This window comes from Heptranchias perlo, chromosome 27 (assembly GCF_035084215.1).
Source record: "Heptranchias perlo isolate sHepPer1 chromosome 27, sHepPer1.hap1, whole genome shotgun sequence".
Lineage (NCBI taxonomy): Eukaryota > Metazoa > Chordata > Chondrichthyes > Hexanchiformes > Hexanchidae > Heptranchias > Heptranchias perlo.
In genome coordinates this window covers 189,695-203,318 of record NC_090351.1, presented here as the reverse complement: position 1 = coordinate 203,318, position 13,624 = coordinate 189,695, and the positions used below count along the sequence as shown (strand labels likewise).

Sequence of the window (13,624 nt, the reverse complement as noted above, 5' to 3'; positions counted from 1 at the left end):
AGAGGACACAGATTTAAGATAATCGGCAAAAGAACCAGAGGAGAGATGAGGAGAAATGTTTTTCCACAGCGAGTTGTTATGATCTGGAATTCACTGCCTGAAAGGGTGGAGGAAGCAGATTCAATAATAACTTTCAAAAGGGAATTGGATAAAAACTTGAAGAGGAAAAATCTGCAGGGCTGTGGGGAAAGAGTGGGGACTAACTGTATAGCTCTTTTGAAGAGCCGACACAGGCACGATGGGCAGAATGGCCTCCTTCTGTGCAGTATCATTCTATGATAACTGATTCCTAGAACTTCAAGCCCAGCTTCTGCCCTTAACCTCAGGCCTTGGCTCTTAGTCTCCTGATGACCTCAGTGTCTTCTCCAGCACCCAGTCCCCAGCTGTACCATTCACTGCATCAGCAGAGCCAACTCATGACCCACTCACACTTACTTGCAGTCCTCCTCTGTCATTTTGGAGGGGTCAGTGCAGCTGTAAAACTTTCCCTGAATTGAAGAAGATGATAAATTAGTACCAGAGAGACGAGCAACAACACAGAGAGATTTTACAGCAGGTGTCAGTACTCGAGGACATCCCTCAGTTGTAGAACCCCTCTCTATACAGCACAGGACACTAGCAACACCAGCAGTACTCCAGTGTGACATTCTAAACCCATATCCTAGTAACAATTCCTCAGCCTCCCTCCCAGTAATAATTCCTCAGCCACAAGTCCCAGTAATAATTCCTCAGTCACAGATCCCAGTAATAATTCCTCAGTCACAGATCCCAGTAATAATTCTTCAACCACTGGTCCCAGTAATAATTCTTCAACCACAGGTCCCAGCAATGATTCAACAAGACCCAGCAATAATTCTTCAACCACAAGACCCAGTAATAATTCTTCAACCACAAGACCCAGTAATAATTCTTCAACCACAAGACCCAGCAATAATTCTTCAACCACAAGACCCAGTAATAATTCTTCAACCACAAGACCCAGTAATTATTCTTCAACCACTGGTCCCAGTAATAATTCTTCAACCACAGGTCCCAGTAATAATTCCTCAGCCAGATGGTTGGAATTGGATAAATACTTGAAGGGAAAAAATGTACAGGGCTATGGGGAAAGAGCTAATGGGACTAATTGGATAGTTCTTTAAAGGAGCCAGCACAGGCACAATGGGTTGCATGGCCTCCTCCTGTGCTGTACCTACCAAGATACTATGATATTATGGCCCAGTAATAATTTCTCAGCTGTATTGCCCAGTAATAATTCCTCAGCCAGATGTCCCAGTAATAATTTCTCAACCAGATGTCCCAGTAATAATTTCTCAGCCAGATGTCCCAGTAATAATTTCTCAGCCAGATGTCCCAGTGATAATTTATGAGCCAGATGTCCCAGTGATAATTTCTCAGCCAGATGTCCCAGTAATAATTTCTCAGCCAGATGTCCTAGTGATAATTTCTCAGCCAGATGTCCCAGTAATAATTTCTCAGCCAGATGTCCCAGTAATAATTTCTCAGCCAGATGACTCAGTAATAACTCCTTGGCTACATGTTCCAGTAATAATCACTCAACCCAACTGAGCAGGAATAATTACTCAGTTCTGCAGCCCAGTAATAATTGCTCACCCTACATCCCAGTAATAGTTGCTCCGCCCAATGATTCAGTAATAATTCCTCAGCCCTCATTGCTGAGCGATGATCCTTGGAGCTGATTTCCCAACCCTGCCCTAGGTGGATTTGATTGCCTGGATGCAGCCAATACAGGAAAATCAGGCAGGAGAGGGAAGACCCCTAAAGCCCGGTCTGATCAGAAGCAGAAAATCAGACAGGCTCCTGAGCTTGCACTTGGCTCCTGTCCCACTTTCCTGTTCTCGCTCTCCTGAGTTCATCTGCTCCAGCCCAGCACAGGACCCGTGACATCTCCCCCTTTATTCTGCGCCCATGGAGCGGGAGGGGAGGTTGTATTTTTTGCTCCACTGCCCATTCCTGGCCTGCTCACTGTCAGTCTGACCGAGTTCTCCAGCTAGTCACTTACCTTGAAGAGCTGGACACCAATACAGGCGAACATGAACTGTAGGAGGGTGGTGACAATCACGATGTTCCCAATGGTCTTGATCGCCACGAACACGCACTGTACAACATGCTAAAAAAGAGGCAATGGGACAGGTCAGATACCGGCACTGCTACTAGGGAGGGCATCACAATTCAGGCTGGACAACTCACTCACAAGTCAACGTTTTAAAAAAGGCAGTTCAGGACAGGCCGAGTGTGTGTGGTGGGGGGAGGGGGAAAAACTAAGCTCTACATAGTGTGGGGGCGGAGGGGAAACACATCCAGGATGATTTTCCTGTATTGGCCACATCCTGCAGACAAAAATCATGCTGTTCTGGGCCAAAAATACACTGTTTTTATACTTACTCCTTCCCTCAGGAATGGGACTGGATGGGGTTGTGTGTGTGTCTGGTTTCTCTGTGACTGTGCGTGTGTGTCTCTCTGTGACTGTGCGTATCTCTCTGTGACTGTGCGTGTCTCTGTAACTGTGCATGTCTCTGTGTGACTGTGGGTGTGTCTCTGTGAATGCATGTGTGCCTCTGTGTCTGTGCGTGTCTCTGTGTCTGTGCATGAGCATGTGTGTGTGCCTCTGTGTCTGTGCGTGTCCCTGTGTCTGTGCACGAGCATGTGTGTGTGCATGTGCACGTGTATCTCTGTGACTGTGCATGTGCGTGTGTGTCTCTGTGACTGTGCGTGTATGTGTATCTCTGTGACTGTGCGTGTGTCTCTGACTGTGCATGTGCGTGTGTGTCTCTGTGACTGTGAGTGTGTGACTGTGCGTGTGCATGTTTGTGTCTGTGACTGTGCGTGTGTGTGTGTCTCTGTGACTGTGTGCGCCTGTGTCTCTGTGAATGCTTGTGCTTGTGTGTGTGCGTCTCTGTGACTCTGTGTGTGTGTGTGTGTGTGTGTGTGTGTGTGTGTGCGCGTGTCTGTGACTGTGCTTGTCTGTGACTGTGTGTGTGCATGTCTCTGGGACTGTGCGTGTCTCTGTGACTGTGTGTCTCCATGACTGTGCATGTGCTTGTGTGTGTCTCTGTGACTGTGCATATGCGTGTATGTGTCTCTGTGACTGTGCATGTGTGTGTGTGTGTGCGCGTGTCTGTGACTGTGCATGTGCGTTTCTGTGACTGTGCGTGTGCGTGTGCTTGTCTGTGACTGTGCATGTGCATCTCTCTGTGACTGTGCATGTGCGTCTCTCTGTGACTGTGCATGTGTGTGTGTGCGTCTGTGACTGTGCATGTGCGTGTGCGTGTCTGTGACTGTGTGTGTCTCTGTAACTGTGCGTCTCTGTGACTATGCATGTGCGTGTGTGTGCGTCTCTGTGACTGTGCATGTGCGTGTGTCTCTCTGTGACTGTGCGTGTGCGTGTGTGTCTCTGTGACTGTGCATGTGCATGTGTGTCGCTCTGTGACTGTGCATGTGCGTGTGTCTCTGTGACTATGCATGTGCATGTGTGTGCGTCTCTGTGACTGTGCGTGTGCGTGTGTCTCTGCGACTGTGCGTGTGTTTACGCTTGTCCGTGTCTCCCTCTCTCTGGGTCAAACCTGGGTACGGACAGGAACTGGGATCAAACAACAACAGCGATTTGCATTTATATACCACCTTTAATGTGGTAAATCGTCCCAAGGCGCTTCGTTCATCAAACAAAATGTTAACACCGAGCCACATAAGGAGATATTAGGACAGGTGACCAAAAGTTTGGTCAAGAGGTAGGTTTTAGGGAGCGTCTTAAAGGAGGAGAGAGGTAGAGAGGAGGAGAGGTTTAGAGGAGGGAATTCCAGAGCTTAGGGCCTAGGCAGATGAAGGCACGGCCGTCAATGGTGGAGTGATTAAAATCAGGGATGCCAAGAGGCCAGAATTGGAGGAGCGCAGAGATCTTGGAGGGTTGTAGGACTGGAGGAGGTTACAGAGATAGGGAGGGGGTGAGACCATGGAGGGATTTGAAAACAAGGATGAGAATTTTAAAATCAAGATGTTCCCAGACTAGGAGCCAATGTAGGTCAGCGAGCAAATGGGGCGATGGGTGAACGGGACCTGGTGTGAGTTAGGGTTCAGGGGGGCGATGGGTGAACGGGACCTGGTGTGAGTTAGGGTTCAGGGGGGCGATGGGTGAACGGGACCTGGTGTGAGTTAGGGTTCAGGGGGTGATGGGTGAATGGGACCTGGTGTGAGTTAGAGTAAGGGTTCGGGTTCGGGTTAGAGGTCGGGGGGCAGCTGCATTAGGGTTAGGGTGAGGGTTCGGGTTAGAGGTCGGGGGGCAGCTGCATTAGGGTTAGGGTTAGGGTTAGGGTTAGGGGTCGGGGGCAGCTGCATTAGGGTTAGGGTTAGGGTTCGGGTTGGGGTTAGAGGTCGGGGGGCAGCTGCATTAGGGTTAGGGTTAGGGTTAGGGTTCGGGTTCGGGTTGGGGTTCGGGTTGGGGGTCGGGGGGCAGCTGCATTGGGGTTGGGGTTAGGGGTCGGGTTGGGGTTAGGGGTCGGGGGTCAGCAGTGTTTTGGATGAGCTTAAAAGGAGCAGCGGAGAAATAATCAAGGAGTGACATCACAGGACAGCAGGTAGGTGATTGGTTGCTGAGGATGAGCGTTTTTATTTACTCTCTGAGCTAAGAGCTGGGAAACTCTAACTATTACTTTAATAAATCAACTTAAACTCGTTAATAAAACTAAAAATATCGAGTGAATGAAAATGTTAACTAATTGAATAATAAAACAAGGTTAGATCCAGATGGCAGTTCAGGTGGTGCCGTAACTGCAGCATGTGGGAGTTTGTGGAGAGCAGCGAGATCCCAGGCAATAAGTGTCTGCAACCTGAGGAACTTCGGCTCAGAGTTTTTGAGCCCGAGCTGCAGACATTGCGATGCATCAGGGAGGGGGAGAGTTACCTGAACACTTTGAGACAGGAGGCAGTCACACCCCTTAGGTTAGGTAGTGGTTTAGATTTGGTTAGTGGTGAGGGACAGGAGGTTGTGACCGAGAGTCAGGCAGGTAAGGAGACCTGAGATGCAGTGGTGGAGGAGCCTCAGCCTTTGCCCTTGTCCAACAGGTACGAGGTACTTGCTACCTGCGTGGATAAGAACAAAGATTGCAGGAAGGATGGGCAAACTGACCACGGTACCGTGGGGGGAGCGAAAAGGAATGTGTCAGTGTTGGTGGATAGTATAGTCAGGGGGATAGATACTGTTCTCTGCAGCCGTGACTGGGAGTCCCGAAAGCTGTGTTGCCTGCCTGGTGCCAGGGTTAAGGACATCTCCTTGTGGCTGGAGAAGAACTTGGAGCATGAGGGGGAGGATCCAGTTGTCGTGGTCCATGTAGGAACCAATGACATGGGTAGAACTAGGAATGAGGTTCTGCTGAGAGAGTTTGAGGAGTTCGGGTCTAAATGAAAAAGCAGAATTTCAAAGGTAATAATCTCTGGATTACTACCTGAGCCACGTGCAAATTGGCATAGGGACAAACAGGATTAGATGGTTAAATGTGTGGCTGAAAGAGTGGTGTGGGAAGCAGGGCTTTCAATTCATGGGGCACTGGCATCAGTTCTGGGGAAAGAGGGAGCTGTTCCGTTGGGATGGGCTCCACTTAAATCGGGCTGGGACCAGTGTCCTGACGAATCGAATAACTAGGGCGGTAGATAGGGCTTTAAACTAATAAGAGGGGAGGGTTCAGGAAAGGGTACGTTTATAGGTCTAAAAAGAAAAGTCAAGGCTGTAGAGCAGAGTAGCGATTTGGGTAAAGGTAAGCAGAGTGTGACAGGAAAGGACAGAGAGTTTAACGGTAATAGTGCAACAGTGAATAAGGTCAAATCAAGGAAAAATAGTAAAATGTTAAAATTAAGGGCACTTTTTCTGAATGCACGAAGCATTCGTAACAAGACAATTGAATTAATGGCACAAATAGAGATAAATGGGTTTGATCTAGTAAACATTACTGATACTTGGTTGCAGGGTGACCAAGGTTGGGAACTAAATATATTAAAAGATATGATGGTGGATAAGCAATGGCAAACATTTAAACAAATAATTCATAATTCTCAACGAATAAAAGTTCCCTTGAGGGATAAAAATTCCACGGGAAAAGTGATCCAACCGTGGCTAACCAGTATTAGATGAAACGAAGAGGCCTATAATGTTGTGAAGAATAATAGTAAGCCTGAGGATTGGGAGGGTTTTAGAAACCGGCAAAGGACGACCAAAAAATTGATAAAAAGAGAGAAAATAGAATGAGAGCAAACTAGCAAGAAATATAAAAACAGATTGTAAGAGCTTCTACAAATAAAAAAAAGGAAGAGATTAGCGAAAGTAAATGTGGGTCCCTTAGAGGCAGAGACAGGAGAAATTATAATGGGGAATCAGGAAATAGCAGAGACGTTAAAAACAAATATTTTGTATCTGTCTTCACAGTAGAAGACACAAAAAAATACCAGAAATAGTGGGGAACAAAGGGGTAAATGAGAGTGAGGCACTTAAAGTAATTAAGATTAGTAAAGAAAATTACTGGAGAAACTAATGGGACTAAAAGCCGACAAATCCCCTGGACCTGATGGCCCACATCCTAAGGTTCTAAAAGAGGTGGCTGCAGAGACAGTGGATGCATTGGTTGTGATCTTCCAGAATTCCCTAGATTCTAGAACGGTCCTCGTGGATTGGAAGGTAACAAATGTAATACCGCTATTCAAGAAAGGAGAGAGAGAGAAAACAGGGAATTACAGGCCAGTTAGCCTAACATCAGACATAGAAACATAGAAAATAGGAGCAGGAGTAGGCCATTCGGCCCTTCGAGCCTGCTCCGCCATTCAATGTGATCATGGCTGATCCTCTATCTCAGTTCCAAATGTCCTACTCCATATCCTGAGACTGTGAGCCCTTGTTCTGGACACCCCAGCCAGGGGAAACATCCAGTCTGTCGAGCCCTGTCAGAAATTTTACGTTTCAATGAGATCCCTTCTCATTCTCCTAAATTCGAGTGAATATAGGCCGAGTCGACCCAATCTCTCCTCATACGACAGTCCTGCCATCCCAGGAATCAGTCTGGTCAACCTTCGTTGCACTCCCTCTATGGTTAGTATATCCTTTCTTAGATAAGGAGACCAAAACTGCACACAATACTTCAGGTGTGGTCTCACCAAGGCCCTGTATAACTGCAGTAAGACATCCTTGCTCCTGTACTCAAATCCTCTTGCAATGAAGGCCAACATACCATTTGCCTTCCCAACTGCTTGCTGCACCTGCATGTTTGCTTTCAGTGACTGGTGTACAAGGACACCCAGGTCCCTTTGTACAGCAACATTTTTTTTTATTTGTTCATGGGATGTGGGTGTCGCTGGCGAGGCCAGCATTTATTGCCCATCCCGAATTGCCCTTGAGAAGGTGGTGGTGAGCCGCCTTCTTGAACCGCTGCAGTCTGTGTGGTGACGGTTCTCCCACAGTGCTGTTAGGAAGGGAGTTCCATGGTTTTGACCCAGCGACGATGAAGGAACGGTGATATATTTCCAAGTCGGGATGGCGTGTGACTTGGAGGGGAACGTGCAGGTGGTGTTGTTCCATTGTGCCTGCTACCCTTGTCCTTCGAGGTGGTAGAGGTGCAGTCGAAGAAGCCTTGGCGAGTTGCTGCAGTGCATCCTGTGGATGGTACACACTGCAGACACTGTGCGCCGGTGGTGAAGGGAGTGAATGTTTAAGGTGGTGGATGGGGTGCCAATCAAGTGGGCTGCTTTGTCCTGGATGGTGTCGAGCTTCTTGAGTGTTGTTGGAGCAGCAATCATACAGGCAAGTGGAGAGTATTCCATCACACTCCTGACTTGTGCCTTGTAGATGGTGGAAAGGCTTTGGGGAGTCAGAAGGTGAGTCACTCGCCGCAGAATACCCAGCCTCTGACCTGCTCTTGTAGCCACAGTATTTATATGGCTGGTCCAGTTAAGTTTCTGGTCAATGGTGACCCCCAGGATGTTGATGGTGAGGGATTTGGTGATGGTAATGCCGTTGAATGTCAAGGGGAGGTAGTTAGACTCTCTCTTGTTGGAGATGGTCATTGCCTGGCACTTGTCTGGCGCGAATGTTACTTGCCACTTATCAGCACAAGCCTGGATGTTATACAGGTCTTGCTGCATGCGGGCTCGGACTGCTTCATTATCTGAGGGGTTGCGAATGGGACTGAACACTGTGCAATCATCAGCGAACATCCCCATTTCTGACCTTATGATAGAGGGAAGATCATTGATGAAGCAGATGAAGATGGTTGGGCCGAGGACACTGCCTTGAGAAACTCCTGCAGCAATGTCCTGGGGCTGAGATGATTGGCCACCAACAACCACTACCATCTTCCTTTGCGCTAGGTATGACTCCAGCCACTGGAGAGTTTTCCTCCTGATTCCCATTGACTTCAATTTTACTCGGGCTCCTTGGTGCCACACTCGGTCAAATGCTGCCTTGATGTCAAGGGCAGTCACTCTCAACTCACCTCTGGAATTCAGCTCTTTTGTCCATGTTTGGACCAAGGCTGTAATGAGGCCTGGAGCCGAGTGGTCCTGGCGGAACCCAAACTGAGCATCGGTGAGCAGGTTATTGGTGAGTAAGTGCCGCTTGATAGCACTGTCAACGACATCTTCCATCACTTTGCTGATGATTGAGAGTAGACTGATGGGGCGGTCATTGGCCGGATTGGATTTGTCCTGCTTTTTGTGGACAGGACATACCCTGGCAATTTTCCGCATTGTCGGGTGGATGCCAGTGCTGTAGCTGTACTGGAACAGCTTGGCCAGAGGCGCGGCTAGTTCTGGAGCACAAGTCTTCAGCACTACAGCCGGGATGTGGTCGGGGCCCATAGCCTTTGCTGTATCCAGTGCACTCAGCCGTTTCTTGATATCACGTGGAGTGAATCGAATTGGCTGAAGACTGGCTTCTGTGATGGTGGGGATATCGGGAGGAGGCTGAGATGGATCATCCACTCGGCACTTATGGCTGAAGATGGCTGCAAACGCTTCAGCCTTGTCTTTTGCACTCACGTGCTGGATTCCGCCATCGTTGAGGATGGGGATGTTTACAGAGCCTCCTCCTCCCGTTAGTTGTTTAATTGTCCACCACCATTCACGACTGGATGTGGCAGGACTGCAGAGCTTTGATCTGATCCGTTGGTTGTGGAATTGCTTAGCTCTGTCTACAGCATGTTGCTTCCGCTGTTTAGCATGCATGTAGTCCTGAGTTGTAGTTTCACCAGGTTGGCACCTCATTTTTAGGTACGCCTGGTGCTGCTCCTGGCATGCTCTTCTACGCTCCTTATTGAACCAGGGTTGATCCCCAGGATTGTTGGTAATGGTAGAGTGAGGAATATGCCGGGCCATGAGGTTACAGATTGTGCTGGAATACAATTCTGCTGCTGCTGATGGCCCACAGCGCCTCATGGATGCCCAGTTTTGAGCTGCTAGATCTGTTCTGAATCTATCCCATTTAGCACGGTGGTAGTGCCACACAACACGTTGGATGGTGTCCTCAGTGCTAAGATGGGGTTTCATCTCCACAAGGACTGTGCGGTGGTCACTCCTACCAATACTGTCATGGACAGATGCATCTGCGACAGGTACATTGGTGAGGACGAGGTCAAGTAAGTTTTTCCCTCCTGTTGGTTCGCTCACCACCTGCCGCAGGCCCAGTCCAGCAGCTTTGTCCTTCAGGACTCGGCCAGCTCGGTCAGTAGTGGTGCTACCGAGCCACTCTTGGTGATGGACATTGAAGTCCCCCACCCAGAGTACATTCTGTGCCCTTGCTACCCTCAGTGCTTCCTCCAAGTGGTGCTCAACATGGAGGAGGACTGATTCATCAGCTGAGGGAGGGCGGTAGGTGGTAATCAGCAGGAGGTTTCCTTCCCCATGTTTGACATTTCATGGGGTCCAGAGTCAATGTTGAGGACTCCCAGGGCCACTCCTCCTGACTGTATATCACTGTACCACCACCTCTGGTAGGTCTGTCCTGCCAGTGGGACAGGACATACCCAGGGATGGTGATGGAAGAGTCTGGGACGTTGGCTGAAAGGTATGATTCTGTGAGTATGGCTATGTCAGGCTGTTGCTTGACTAGTCTGTGGGACAGCTCTCCCAATTTTGGCACAAGTCCCCAGATGTTAGTGAGGAGGACTTTGTCGTGTCCGATGCCGGGTGGTCCGTCCGGTTTTATTTTTATTGTGACTTTTTTTAGCGAGATTTTACAACTGAGTGGCTTGCTAGGCCATTTCAGAGGGCAATTAAGAATCAACCACATTGCTGTGGGTCTGGAGTCACATATCGGCCAGACCGGGTAAGGACGGCAGGTTTCATTCCCTAAAGGACATCAGTGAACCAGATGCGTTTTTACGACAATCGGGTAGTTTCATAGCCACCATTACTGATACTCGTATTTTAATTCTAGATTTTATTTAATTAATTGAATTTAAATTCCCCAGCTGCACGTGGCGGGATTTGAACTCATGACTCCGGATTATTTGTCCAGGCCTCTGGATTACTAGTCCAGTAACATAACCACTATGCTACGGTACCCCTAGATTTTCCAATCTATCACCATTTAAATAATACTCTGCCTTTCTGTTTTTCCTTCCGAAGTGGATAACTTCACATTTATCCACGTTATACTGCATCTACCATGTATTTGCCCACTCACTCAACTTGTCTAAATCGTCTTGAAGCCTCTTTGCATCCTCCTCACAACTCATGATCCTACCTAGTTTTGTGTCGTCAGCAAACTTGGAAATATTACATTTGGTTCCTTCATCCAAATCATTGACATATATTGTGAATAGCTGGGGCCCAAGCACTGATCCCTGCGGTACCCCACTAGTCACTACCTGCCACCCCGAAAAAGACTCATTTATTCCTACTGTTTCCTGTCTGTTATTTCAATCCATGCCAGTATATTGCCACCAATCCCACATGCTTTAATTTTGCACACAAACCTCTTATGTGGGACTTTATCAAAGGCCTTCTGAAAATCCAAATAAACCACATCCTCTGGTTCTCCCTTATCTATTCTACCAGTTACATCCTCAAAAAAACTCCAGTAGGTTTGTCAAACACGATTTCCCTTTCATAAATCCATGTTGACTTTGTCTAATCCCATTGATATTTTCTAAGTGTCCTGTTATCACATCCTTTATAATAAACTCTAGCATTTTCCCTACTACTGATGTTAGGCTAACCGGTCTGCAGTTCCCTGTTTTCTCTCTCCCTCCTTTTTTAAATAGTGGGATTACATTTGCCACCCTCCAATCTGCAGGAACTGTTCCATAATCTATAGAATTTTGGAAGATGACACTAATGCATCCACTATCTCCATGGCTACCTCTTTTAGTACTCTGGGATGCAGATTAATCAATCTCTTGGTCCCTTTTTGCTGAATTCTAAACTGCTCCCAATCCTCAGGCTTGCTACTTCTTCTGGCAACTTTATATGACTCCTCTTTGGATCTAATTCTATCCTTAATTTCTTTTGTCGTCGGGAAAATGCTGGAATCCATTATTAAGGACCTGGTAACAGGGCACTGAGAAAACCATAATATGATTAGGCAGAGTCAACATGCTTTTATGAAAGGGAAATTGTGTGTACAAATCTATTAGAGTTTTTGAGGTTGTAACTAGCAGGGTAGATAAAGGGGAACCAGTGGATGTAGTATATTGGATTTTCAAAAGGCATTCGATAAGGTGCCACATGAAAGGTTGTTACACAGGGTAAGGGTTCATGAGGTTGGGGTAATATATTAGCACGGATTGAGGATTGGTTAACGGACAGAAAAACAGAGAGTAGGGATAAAGGGTCATTCTCAGGTTGTCAGGCTGTAACTAGTGGGGTGCCGCAAGGATCAGTGCTTGGACCTCAGCTATTTACAATCTATATTAATGACTTAGATGAAGGGACCGAGTGTAATGTATCCAAGTTTGCTGACGATACAAAGCTAGGTGGGAAAGTAAGCTGTGAGGAGGACACAAAGAGTCTGCAAAGGGATATAGACAGGTTAAGTGAGTGGGCAAGAAGGTGGCAGATGGAGTGGAATGTGGGGAATGTGAGGTTATTCACTTTGGTAGGAAGAATTGAAAAACAGAATATTTTTTAAATGGTGAGAAACTATTAAATGTTGGTGTTCAGAGGGATTTGAGTGTCCTTGTACAAGAAACACAGAAAGTTAATGTGCAGGTACAGCAGGCAATTAGGAAGGCAAATAGTATGTTGGCCTTTATTGCAAGGGGGTTGGAGTACAAGGGTAAGGAAGTCTTGTTGCAATTGTACAGGGTATTGGTGAGACCTCACCTGGAGCACTGCGTACAGTTTTGTCTCTTTACCTAAGGAAGGATATACTTGTCTTAGAGGCGGTGCAATGAAGATTCACTAGATTGATTCCTGGGATGAGAGGGTTGTCCTACGAGAAGAGATTTTGTAGGATGGGCCTATATTCTCTGGAGTTTAGAAGAATGAAAGGTGATCTCATTAAAACATATAAGATTATGAGAGGGCTTGATAGGGTCGATGCTGAGAGATTGTTTCCCCTGGTTGGAGAGTCTAGAACTAGAGGGCATTGTCTCAGGATAAGGGTTGGCCATTTAGAACTGAGATGAGGAGGAATTTCTTCACTCTGGGGGTTGTGAATCTTTGGAATTCTCTACCCCAGAGGGCTGTGGATGCTGAGTCATTGAGTATATTCAAGGCTGAGATCGATAGATTATTGGACACTAAGGGAATCAAGGGATATGGGGATCGGGCGGGAAAGTGGAGTTGAGGTCGAAGATCAGCCATGATCTGAATGAATGGCAGAGCAGGCTCGAGGGGCCGTATGGCCTACTCCTGCTCCTATTTCTGATGTTCTTATGTTCAAGTTTATGCAGGGTGGAAGATGGGAGGCCGGCCAGGAGACCATTGGAATAGTTGAGTCTGGAGGTAATAAAAGCATGAACAAGGGTTTCAGCAGCAGATGAGCTGAGGCAGGGGCGGAGACGGGCGATATTACGGAGGTGGAAGTAGGCGGTCTCGGTGATGGAGCGGATATGTGGTCAGAAGCTCATCTCAGAGTCAAATACGACGTCAAGGTTGTGAAGGGTCTGGTTCAGACAGTGGCCAGGGGGAAGAGATGGAGTTGGTGGATAGGGAACGGAGTTTGTGGCAGGGACTGAAGACAATGGCTTCGGTCTTCCCAATATTTAGTTGGAGGAAATTTTTGCTCATCCAGTATTGGATGTCAGACAAGCAGTGTGACAAATGAGAGGCAGTGGAGGGGTCGAGGGAGGTGGTGATGAGGTAGAGCTGGGTGTCATCAGTGACATGTGGAACCTGATGTTATGTTTTCGGATGATGTCGCCGAGGGGCAGCTTGTAGATGAGAAATGGGAGGGGGCCAAGGATAGATCCTCGGGGGACTCCAGAGGTAACTGTGCAGGAGCGGGAAGAGAAGCCTTTGCAGGAGATTCTCTGGCTATGACTGGATAGATAGGAATGGAAGCAGGCGAGGTCAGTCCCACCCAGCTGGACGACGGAGGAGAGGTGTTGGAGGAGGACGGTGTGGTCAATGTGTCAATGGCTGCAGACAGGTGGAGAAGGATGAGGAGGGATAGTTTACCACGGTC

The 13,624-nt window shown here is 47.6% G+C and overlaps 1 protein-coding gene across 1 annotated transcript in view; it reads right to left on the bottom strand.

Moving 5' to 3' along the window:
- Positions 1-431: 431 nt before the first annotated feature.
- The window catches only part of LOC137344336 (voltage-dependent L-type calcium channel subunit alpha-1S-like), a 198,909-nt gene continuing 185,716 nt past the window's right edge, over positions 432-13,624 (bottom strand). Inside the window, exons 22-23 of the mRNA XM_068007198.1 lie at positions 2,024-2,131; positions 432-488 (exon numbers count right to left, since the gene is read on the bottom strand). Of these exons, the coding sequence (XP_067863299.1) occupies positions 432-488; positions 2,024-2,131 (165 nt within the window). The remainder of the gene's footprint in view (positions 489-2,023; positions 2,132-13,624) is intronic.